At 31.4% G+C, this 12,830-nt stretch overlaps 1 protein-coding gene across 9 annotated transcripts in view; it reads right to left on the reverse strand.

Moving 5' to 3' along the window:
- Nucleotides 1-11,148: 11,148 nt before the first annotated feature.
- LOC106458730 (extended synaptotagmin-2-like) overlaps nt 11,149-12,830 on the reverse strand; it is a 70,563-nt gene continuing 68,881 nt past the window's right edge. For all 9 annotated transcript variants that reach the window (XM_022385032.1, XM_022385035.1, XM_022385030.1 and 6 more), the window contains one exon: nt 11,149-12,552. Coding sequence is in view for 2 of the 9 variants with exons in the window: in XM_022385037.1 (XP_022240745.1) it covers nt 12,547-12,552 (6 nt within the window). In the remaining 7 variants the exon portion in view is untranslated. The remainder of the gene's footprint in view (nt 12,553-12,830) is intronic.

Raw genomic sequence — 12,830 nt, forward strand, 5'->3', positions numbered from 1 at the left:
GGGTCGAAATATAACGTACTCAACCCTTTGCATGTTTATGAAATTTGGTTTAACTGAATTGGAATGAAGCTGTCAAAGTGTGTATATAAATTGATATAAGTTTGAGCACAAGGTTTGGAATACTGATTATATTCCAGTTTTCCATTATTTCTAGTCAATACCGTATTTAAAAAGGCAAACTGTAGTTATATTTTTTCTACTATAAGTTGTATATAACTATGGCACTGTTCTGTATACTTAACAAGCTTCTCTACTTGATTTATTATGTTCAAATACCGTAAATGTGTCATTTATATAATGTCTGCAATATATATATATATATATAGGTTTAAAATCATTAAGCATTTTTCTAGACACAAGTTTTCACAAACTACACACACATAACCTAAGTATATTAGTTAATACAGGTTCTAATTGGAAACTATACCATAAACTTGATCATATGTGTTAACGTTAAGTGAGAGTGTTCTTTTAACTTTTTAAGATATTTAGTCCATTAACGTGCTGAGCATCATCAATTGCCGATTTTGTACATAAATCAATAAGCTCTCTTAACTTTATGTAAGGATTCAATACCTAATTTAGGACCGATTGAGAAGAAGTTTGCTTGTAGTTAAGCGCAATGCTACACAATGAGCTATCTTTGCTGTGCCTAACACGTTATCGAAACCCTGTTTATAGCATCAGAAGTCTGTAGAATTACCGTTGTGGCACTTGATAAGAAAATATTAAACTAATACTGCAAAGATGACATCTTGAAGCGAATCCATAGAAAACGATAACTAAATTAAGACACCTTATACAAAGACAACAACAAAAAAACACGTTACTTTAGGAGATAATCAAATTAAAACAAACAAATGTATTTCAGCTGTTAAAATAAAAGCAAAAACAACCTGCTAACTAAAGTGCCTTATGCATTTAATAGCACGATAATTAACAATAACAAAGTATTTGTTTGTTATCGGATATTTGAGCAAAGCTACTCAAAGACTATTTGATTAGCCATTCTTATAATTTTGAACTGATAGACTAGAGAGTTTGGAGATAAATTGATAGTCAACGCTACCCACTGTTACCTCTTAGATGGGCTGGTGTTGTTTGACTGAAGAGAGTTTTAGGTTATTCTTTGCATAAAATAACTCTAGATATAGAGTGGTCTTCTTCTATAGACGGAGAGAGATAATATATATCTGTTGGTCATTATCGAGTACTTCATCAGTGAATATTAACGTATCCATTGGTTGATACATTAAACACAGCCCATCACTGATGTGAAAATGTTTAAGGTGTTGGGTGTGAATACTACATTATACAGTCTGCTGTATCAGAATAATATGTAATATAATTATCAAGTGTATATTTACAAAGTTTGTAATGTAACTGAAATGAACGCTTACCTATGTCATAAAGGCATATCATACAGTAGAGCAAAAGATGATTGACTGTTTGCTAAATTTACAGATGTTTGGTAAAGAAATATAGCTCTAAGTGGCTGTGATGAATCTTTTTCCCAGTGCAGCTGCATCACACTACCCATAATAATATGTGAAGTAAATGAAGTTTGCATTAGTTGATGCACATGAATATGCATGTCAGCATTTGGAAAATTAAGACTACCATATAGCAGAAGATATGAAGTGACAACGAAGGAACAAAAACTTGAACATGGAGATTGGGTATGGCTTTGGTATATTCCTGCTACATAGAATCAACTTAGTTCTACCTTGACTGGGCCTTACCTTGTTCTCAGGCATCTCGGTCCATCAAATTATATCTGCCATGGTCAAGAGGCACGTAAAAGTTTGCTTAGCACATTCACTAACTGGAGCAAGAATCAGAAATTGATGGGTGAGAGGTCAATAACAGAAATGTATTCTACAATTTAGACGCAACTGATGCGGAGTAAGATGTTGGCAGCATATACATGAGAAGAGCCAATTGAGGAATTACCACCAGTTTAGCAACTTAAGTGCACTAATGTTGACTAATTTATCATTACACCTGGGGTTAGCTTACAATTATATATTTTCTGATGCTGAGAGAGAGAAAAAGAGTTGAGTGTGTCAGCTTATAGATGATGGTAATGGGTATCATGGCTGTCAGACATAGTGGTAGCAATTTTAGGTTATTTTCTGATGCTGAGAGAATGAGTTTGAGTGTGTCAGGTTATAGATGATGATAATGGGTATCATGGCTATCAGACATAGTGGTAGCAATTTTAGGTTATTTTCTGATGCTGAGAGAAAGAGTTTGAGTGTGTCAGGTTATAGATGATGATAATGGGTATCATGGCTATCAGACATAGTGGTAGCAGTCTTAAGTTACTGAACATAACTCATCAAACAGTATTTTGTAGTCTATAGACCAATGTTGACTAATTTATCATTACACCTGGGATTAGCTTATGATTATATATTTTTGATGTTGAGAGAGAGAGAGAAAGAGTTTGAGTGTGTCAGCTTATAGATTATGGTAATGGGTATTATGCCTATGAGACATAGTGGTAGCAATTTTAGGTTATTTTCTGATGCTGAGAGAAAGAGTTTGAGTGTGTCAGGTTATAGATGATGATAATGGGTATCATGGCTATCAGACGTAGTGGTAGCAATTTTAGGTTATTTTCTGATGCTGAGAGAATGAGTTTGAGTGTGTCAGGTTATAGATGATGATAATGGGTATCATGGCTATCAGACATAGTGGTAGCAATTTTAGGTTATTTTCTGATGCTGAGAGAATGAGTTTGAGTGTGTCAGGTTATAAATGATGGTAATGGGTATCATGACGTAGTGGTAGCAGTCTTAGGTTACCAAACGTAGCTCATCAAGAAATCTGTTGTACTCTATAGACATACACAATAGTTTAATATTCATGTATGTGGTATTTTAGATATGTGGTATAAAACACACCTGAAGCCACATTCATGAATGTTGCATTATGTGCATGGATAAAGTGCACAAAGAGAGCAATTGTCAGGCAATAAAGAAATAGTTTAGTCAAAATGTTAAGATGTTGACATATGAAGTAGACTACTAGCATACACCACATCAAGGGAAGATATGACATTACCCTGTAGATTCATTCATGTTTGTGACAGAATATGATTTCTACCTAGAACTGTAATGTTAATGAGCTTGGATTGGCTTACACTACATTATTAGAACATATGGTGTTATTAAATGTTTTCATTATTGCTAAAAAAGAATGTATTAATTTTTGGTAGAAATGAAATATTAGTAAGTAAGTAAAATTATCTACATAAAGTGAAACTGGTGATAGTAAATTGTGTGTCATAAAAAAGTAAGAAAGCATGGTGTACCTGATATTTTCACTGATTTTTGAAGTGACATGGAAATATCACAAGCTAACAATTTTTACTGAATATTAACATTTTCTGTAACAGTTTGAACACACTTTTGTATGTATTTTGATTGTACAACTTCAGATAGGTGAGTAACATCAGTGTAGTACTGTTTTTAGTTATTTCAGACTGTACTAACTTTGTGACAGAAGATAAGTCAAATGGAAGTTTTATTCCTATGTTATTGTGTTCTTATTGTCAGGAGATAGTGGCTGACACTTGAAAAGATGCCAACCTGATTTCAATTACTTTGTACAGATGCTTCACTAATAGTTTTCACCTCCTCCCAAATGGATGTGGGCTCTCTAAGTTATCCACCAGACAATGGTGGAAATTTCATGAGCGTGAGTAACAGGCATGCTAGCTTCTGGGAGTTGACATTGCTGGGTAGAAAGTGTAGCAATACAACTGTTGATCACATACAAAATTTTTGAACCAAGACAATCAAAAGTGCTTGAGAGACATTTTTTCAGGTAAATAATGGCACTTGGACAAGGGTATTGTTTTAAAACCTAGTATGTAAACTGTTCTCTAAGAGGAGATTTGGAGTGTAACTCACCAGTTAACAAATTTTAACCCTACTTTACTAACTGAATTTCTGATCTGTCAGAAACCAAGTTGACCAAGTGTCTTCAATCCTGACATTAGCTATACAAGACCAAATTTAAAATATTCTGGCTATCTTGCTGTTTCATAAACTTACTTATGTCAAGTTTTTCATATATTATCATAACGTAAAATCAAATTCTGATTGGGAGTAACCCTGAATAGTTAAACAAATTCTGGGGAGTTACACTAGATCTGAGAGTCTGAAGGATATGGACCTTCTGCTCACAGAAACTTTCACCCATCTGACTTCAACAACCTTGTGGAATTGTTCATAAGCCAAACAACAGCATAGTTGAAACTGTAACCTGTACAATCAGTATTGTATGTTCTCTGCTGTAACAATTTAATTGTAAACTGCTGTTGATGATTTACAAATGTCTTTAAGTTTCTTGTGACAGTCAGTTTGCAATAAAATGTTTGAGTGTTGTTTCTCATTATACATGAGAACCAGATGCTTAGCTATTGGTAGAACAGTATTTAGCCATTACAAGTTACCAAACACATAAACGGCAATGAGTATATGTTTTATTTTAGTCTGTCTGAGAACTTTTACATTCAATTACATTTTGAGGATTTTGAGAACATGTTGGTATGTAGTTTGATTATAAGTTTCCCTAATCACCACTCTATGATTATGATTATGCATGAGCTCTTGACCTCTTATAGGATAATTGGACCAGTACTGACACCAATTATCATTATAGCAATACAGTGCCATGTAATAATCAATCTTTTCATATGTGTTTAATTTTTAAAAAATTCTTGATCTAAAGTAAAACTAAGAAAAGTTAAATTTTCATTATGGAAGATGTTCTTGATATTAACGTCGACCCAACTGTGGAGTTGAATGACAAACTAAGAACTCCATTAATAGTGAAGCCCATTAATGCCTACATACCTTCATTTTCCATACTGATGGACCTAGTTCATCCTTTCCCATTCCCCATTTTCTGAATCATCTAACTATCAGAGGATCAGATGCTGAAGGAGACAAATTACTTTGAAATGTCTGGTTGCTACAACTTTGGTGGACCAGAAGCTTTATTCCTCAACCATCGCCGTAAACTCTACTCTGTTCACCCTGGATGCTGAGACCACAATGCAGCCACTGAAAAGTGGATAAAACCAGAAAATACACAGCATGACCCTCAATGACCACTATTGGAACAAATTTTGGGCCCAGAACTGATGGGATCATTACTTTAAAAAGCCTAAGAAATATATATGTTCTGTCAAACTGCCAAGGGGAAGTACAATCTACGAACTACCAAACAAAGAGTACATCCAAGAACTCTTGCCCAGCAAAGAAGGCCATATTAGTGAGACTTACAGCAAAGCCAAATGCAGATACCACCATAAAGCATTTAGTGATGAACAATGTTAAGATGACTGTATCAACATTGTTAACTGGACAATTATAGGAACATAAGACCTCCCAATGCATGTGAGGAAACAAACTCATCCAAAAATATGTTATCTGAGGGGTTTAAGTTTATTGTGGCTCTAGTCAAGTTATTTTCTACCTTAAAGTAGACCATCAGGAGTCTAGGAATATGAATATATATATTTTGTATTCTTCTTTTATATACATGTACATATGTGTGTGTGTGTGTTTTGTCTTGTATTTCAAAGTTATTTTCATAGTGTGGTAAGCATATTTTGTAGGTAAGCTGTATTACTATATATATATATAACATATATTACATGTTCTTATATTGATAAGGTGCTTGAACTTGTGTATTTAAGTGTGTGGTTTAAGAAAAGTTTCTTCTTATAATGATTTATGTATAATGTTATTTAATAGGATCCTTTATTTATTTGAATTTTCTACATGTAAATCCAAGTGTTCATAATATGGATCGCAAGGAATTGCACAAAACCCGAATAGGACATTGAGGCAAAAGGCACTTTAAACAGTAAAGATTCAGTTCAAACAACACTTTAAAACCTGTACTGTTGACTGCTAAGGCTGTACACACATATAAAACTATACAAAAAAAACACATGTTAGAATTACAAAGAAAAGAAAATCTGCTCAAAATGGTCCGTTTGTAATTCTTCTTATTATTATTCTCTTGCCAGCCTACAACAAAAACAGCTTGGTATATTGCACTCAAACCTTTTGTAGAATATTAAATAAGGTACTGTGAATGTTGTAGGGGTATTGAAAAGTTGATTTATTTCTTCTATGTTTTACATAAGCTATAAAACATCATAATTCTAGGGTAAACGATGTTATCATTACCTCTTGAAGTTAGCTTTCTTACAAATATCTGGTGTTCGTTTAATAAGTTGAAGCACAAGGTGACACAGAAATTATTAGCCAATAATAGGTGACTGTAACTTGTAGTACTCGATGCTTTGGATACTATATAATCAGTGTCTTTAGGGAGCCAACCCCTATATTATACATGAAGTGAAGGAGTGAAAAAAAATCAATACACATAATATTAAATTTTATTTCACAAATTTGTAGAATAATTACTTTAGAAGATATGAAAATTTAATTAAAGTGATGTTTTAGTCTTATATCTTTTATTTGAAAAGGCTGCATTTCTACTGGTAATTTTTTTTGCACTTAGTGGGGGTGTTTTAGTCTAGGCATACATTTGCCCATTGCTATGCATTATATATAGAAAATTTAATTACACAGAAACTATAAATGCTCACTATATTCTCCGACACATCTCCATGATAATTTCCAGCTGAAGCTTAACATTTTACATCTAGAACTAATGCAATCAAATAGCCAATAGATACAGTAAATCAACATGAGCTGTATCAGCTGGCTAATAGCTATGTTTATTATCACTACAATGTATAAAGTTAGCTACCATATCAAGTAATCCTTTGCCCATAGTTGAGCATAAAAAAAACCCCAGTAAACAAGATAAATAAAAAATTGGAAATTTAAAACCTGCAAACAGAGATTGTAAAAAAACAAGGCTGGAGATACTGTAGACATTATTTATTCAAACTACAAATCCTTATTTTGACCCCACCAAATGTAATTCTAGGTAACAGCATGATGCCAAAATAATGGTTTATAGTTTGATTGCACAATGTCTACAGCATCTTCATCCTTGTTTCCTTACTTTTTTACATTTCATACTTGCAGGTTTGTAAATTCCCAATTTTTAAAAATATTTTGGACATATGTCTCCATACATCTAATATATGGGAATGTATTATAAACCTTGTGTACTGACAATATATATTACAAAATTTGTTTTAAGCTTTATGATCCAATGAATAGCTCTAGCTCAAAATGTTCTCTTCCAAAAATAAATATATAAAAATGTTTTGGCAATTTGTGTTCTATTTCTTACTTTCTGTCTCCTATGCTATTAACTATGTTTTCTTCAGAAACAAAATGTGTAGTCTACTACTTATTAATATTATACAAAAACATTTTTTTACTTAAATTTACATTAATACTAATATTTAATCATTAAACATATACTATAAATAGTTAAAATAGAAACACCAGTTAAATAAAGAGAACAGCTATACTGCTATCTAAAACAGGTTCCTTTATAATAGAAATACAAAAACTCTTAGCATGAAATATAAGTCTATTGATATGTTTGCCCCATATCCTACAGCAGATGTTTCATATCATACCAAATGTACAATTTTATTCTGGAGTTCTAATTCAGATCATGGTAAATTCAGTTGAAATTGTGTGATAAATCAACACTAAGTGCTGGTTTCTGTAGTGGGTAACTGTGTGCTTGATTCATCCTGAACCAGTGGAATGCCACAGAGAGTCAGTAAAACAAGAAAAAAGTTAATTGCTATTATTAGGCTAATGTCAGTACTTCCCAGTGGCATAAGTATGCCCCTGCAATTTGTCTGAATTAAGGGATGGTTGCACTATTCAGTTAAATTAATTATATTATTCAGCCAGAATTGTAACTACAATTATAGGGAAATAAATGTAAACGGCCCAATTACTTTTTATGTGGGGGAGGGGGATATCTTTTGTAGTTATGCCACTGGTACTCCCATACGAGTTAGAAGGCAGTTTAAGTTCAAAGTAAGGTTCAAGAAGGTATCATTGGTAATGGAAACAATGCACTAACATAGATGCAATAAAACATTTCTATTGGTTTACAACACACAAATTTATTACAGATCATTTTGTACAAAACGTAGTGTAATAACTTGTTCTGTATGTTGTAAACCTTTGTAAATATATAAGGTAATCAAAAGATACTATCGTACAGACATGGGTGCATGCCAACAAGATAAAAACGTACTCAATGATTTACCTTCTTCAGCACCTGAAGACTACCATTTAGTGCTTAACAACCCCACAAAGTTACATTACATTGCAAGGGAGCATTTCAGGGCAGTTTTCATACTGCCTTATATGAACAAGAGTTTCTTCAGTCTTGTGCCTGCCCACATAACTACAACTGTGATGTTTTTCTTAATAATTTACCTGTTTTATATCTGTAAAATGTCAAACAGCACCATATTTAATTTTTTTTTAATTCTCAGTTTAATAAAAAAATAAAAAGAATAACTGAATTTCATTTATAAATTACTATAAAACATCATAGTTTTTGTTAACTACAACTTACTTTTCACAAAAACGTTTTGGTCATTCTCATCTCTAGAACAAGCCATATTACCCATAATATATATATCATGCTGTGATACTTTTTTCCAGGATGTTTTCTGCATGGTTTATACTGCCATTAAAATTTGAGCCAATTCACTAATACATGCTATTTGGCTTTATATTCTGAAAAATGGCACCAGGAAAACAGACTTACAAAACTGTTTGGCTGAAAGAATACCATTTTAACTATTGATCTAAAACTACTTTCCCCCCTACCCCGCATACACACAAACTATGGAATCATCACCAAATTTCAAAACTTTGGATCAAATAAAGGCTTGCGGTTGGAAAATACAATAAATTCCAAATTTTCTTTAGTATTCAGATACGTGTATCTGACTTGAGGTTGTTATGGTGCAAAAGTCTGTATTTATGGTTAGTTTGAATTAACCAAATAACTATTTATATGGTTATATTTTTCACCTATGCTTGTTTATCATGAATAAAAAATATTTTTAGTTCATGAATTTTTTTCAAATACCAATTTTGACCATCCTGTATGAAATTTATCAGAAAAAGCAGACTATGATGTTAAATCTCACTTTATATTATGCTGATCTTAGTAACTTATATGAAGCTTATTTATTTGTTTTTGTTAACAAAATATCACAACCTTTAGGCAACTACATTTATTTTTTGCTTCCCTGGGCAAAAGTAAAACCACGTGAAAGTCAGTTTTAGTGCCTAAACATGAGCAGTGAAGATCAGGAGGAGAGATAATATATTTACTGTAGTTTCAAGGTGCCATACATAGTGACAAATAAATACAACTTTGAGTGTTCAAAAATCATATCTGCCGTTTCCTCAATACAGTGATCAACTGACTATAACTTAAATAGATAAGAAGAAAAACAAGAGTCATAAAATAAGTTTTGATCTCTCTTTCTCCTGAAATGAAGTGTATTTAACGATAAAAATGTGATAAATATATCATATATATGGTTTCTATTGTGTAAGTATACATTAGTTTCTGCAACCCAAATCTTTTCTCCTCACCTTTCTCACCCATTTCTATAAAAATGAAATAAAAGTATTTTTTTACATATTGCTTATTAATCAGTTAGCATTGGCTGAATTGTTTGTTTGTTCTTTGAATTTTGCACACAGCTACACAAGGGCTATCTGCACTAGTCGTCCCTAACTTAGCAGTGGTAGACTAGAAGAAAGGCAGCTAGTCAACACCACCTACTACCAACTCTTGGATTACTCTTTTACCAATTTCTGTTATGTACTTTGCGAGTAGCTTCTAGCTAAAGATCCTGAATAATTATGATAATCTCTAACTTTGTGTGTGCTATCATCTTGATCTGTAGATGAAATGTAGGAAGAAAGGTGGTCAAAAAGATGTGTGCTGAAATTATGAAATCAAACTTTATGGATGTAAAGCCTAATCATAGTAGCTCTCAGGAATATTTGGCAAAAGCTACAAGTTACAAGATATTTTATCTTTATCATGCTTTCTTTATGACAATGTTATTCTTGTATTATTATTATTATTTAACAGAATTAATGTAATGTCCATACTTATGATTCTTCTTTTTTCAGCCTTATGAATTATAATTCCAGAATTTTTACACTTTGGTGGCTGGTCCTGAGAGCAACCCTAAAAAGTGAATATCTGTACTTATAATTGTGGTGCATTAAACCTAAAGCTTTTTTTAATTTGTTTTTAAGTTTAAATATAAACTGATTTCGTTTATTTTTTAACTTTTTTGGTTTTTGTCTTTATTTAAAATCTTAATCTTTAATATTTCTAGCCTGTTTCTTTTCTAGATCAAAATGATTTATTTTAATCAATGAATCAATTTGAATCTCTCTCTTTAATTTATTTTTCATTCAGTATAAGTTGAGGAAACAAAAGTTATCCGGAGGAGCTAAAGTACCTGTAAGACCTGATCATGATAATTCTGGGGATCATTAGATATCACTGCCAGAAAATGTGGAACTTAAAGATTTAAAAAGGAGTAATTACCACATTGCACACAATAAATCATAGAAATGCAATGTATGGCAGGCTAAAAATTATTAACAGGTTTTACCTCCATCCACCAGGTGTAGATACAATTGTTAGTGGATATTACTGAGTAATGTTATTGTAGTTTTTCTACACAGTTATTCTGTAGGTTTTCTGTGCAAGATAAACCAATTTCCAAGATATAGCAACCATCCTACTAATGATTTTGTTACTTTTTGGCTGGGCCTCTATTATCTTTCGACAGATTTCCCAATAAAATGAGCTTCTATTCATAATTACATTCGAGTATATCAAAAAGTTCTAAGAATTTTATAATCATAATATTATTATAATTTGCTTCTGTAAAGGTTTATTAGGGTATTTTTATAACGTTTTACACTAAAAATTCTATTTTCCTATTTAAATGAAAATACAAATTTTCATATTGTTATTACACGCTTACAAGTATTTGGGTTCTTACAAATATTAGAAGTGTCAAGTATCTGAACTTCCTTAATAAATGTTTAGTGAAAGTAAGAAAACATTTATTTCTGAAGTAAGCACATCCTGCTACTGAAAACATTAACCATCATGCCATAAAAAAATTAATTTTTATTTCAACAAAAACAAGCAAACAGATTAAATATTTAAACAGTTAAAACATGTGCAGAAAACTTGCAACTTTCATGAATTCCTGAAAAGCAAGAATAAGGAGAAAACCAAAACCATTTTTAATATCTGTTTAGATTTTCTAAATCACTAGTGTTCAGAAGAAATTCCTCTTTAATTTTATTTTTGAGACATAGCATTTAACCAAAACCTAAATAGAATCACAGTTCAGTTGCCACATTTCCATTTTTAAACTGTAAATTTTTATAAATGAATTAAATAACTGCTTTTTTAATTTTGTAATGTAAGGCTAAATATAGGTGATTAGCAATAGTTAAAAGCTAAAATCTGGAAATACAAAATCACAAAGAAGTTTCTCCAGTTTCATAATGTTACTCTTAATTTCAAAACAAGCTTGTTTTGGTTTTCTCTAATTTATACCATATGCACAAGAGTAGTGAAAGGCACATGCTAGTTAGTTATTTTCATAGAAATGAACTTACACAAAACAGTTTTCAAAAGTTTTCACAAAAGTTCACATCTAATTCCAAAATTTTAGCCTCCGTCAAACTTTTAAGAAGTGTGTAAAAGATTAAAAACAGTTGAACAAGTATGTATCTACCAGAAATAGATTTTGGCTTGATGCACCACTAGGCACTTTAAATATTTATAGCATAGAGATCTGTAATATATAATTTACTGGAAGTTGAAGACACGAGAGACAAATATGCCCCTCTGTAAGAAATATATTCTGTCTGCTACAGAAAATTGTTTTGCAAACCCTCTATGCATGGTGTTACGTGTCTAAATAAAATTTAAACATCAATAAAACATATATACATTTTTATCATGATAACTACCTCATTCAAAACAAAAAATTTACTTCTAGATATAAGCTAATTATGTTGTTTATATATAAAGAAAATTCCACTAGTATTTAATTGAAACCAATAAAATGACTGCATTTCCAAATGTAATTTAATTGCTTTACATATTATAGAATAACATGGATTTGAAAAAACAAATAACAAATAACTAATGATTAACTATTAGATTATAAGTCAATGAGCTTTTGATCTGACATAAAATAAAATTTTTACTATGTGCATTTTTCTGTATTAAGAAAATGTCTTTGGAAAATAATGCTTAATATTGTTATCAAAAATATTATAACTCAAGAATATAAAAGTTAATCCCAGAAAATGTTAATTCTAATGTAAGTTTATACATCTTTATTTCCTTCACTTTTTAAAAATCATCTTAAGACAAAACTTAACATATGTAAAGGTACTTGCATGGTGTCGTGTTAAAGCTAGAGAACTAAATAACAGCTACAAGGTAAATATATTGTATTTATTTATTCTGTCTTCTGTTGGTTCTAAGTCATACCTGAAATAAATGAAAATATTAAAACATAAAGATTAAAATATTTCCAACAATGACAGATTAACAAAGATTGAAACAGCTAAATAACAACAATGATTTATTTTGTTATTTTAAGGGTGCTATACTATTCTGAAAACTATAATTTTGTTTGACAAGACATCAGATCTTACTATGTTGATTACACAGGCCCGTGATCAGGAACGTCGAGAGCCAGCATGGGCTCCAGGTCAAACATACTCGCCAGGCCCCCTTTCTCTCTCTCTTTTTTAACATTTTTCAAG

This window comes from Limulus polyphemus, unplaced genomic scaffold (genome assembly GCF_000517525.1).
Source record: "Limulus polyphemus unplaced genomic scaffold, Limulus_polyphemus-2.1.2 Scaffold506, whole genome shotgun sequence".
Taxonomy (NCBI): Eukaryota; Metazoa; Arthropoda; class Merostomata; order Xiphosura; family Limulidae; genus Limulus; species Limulus polyphemus.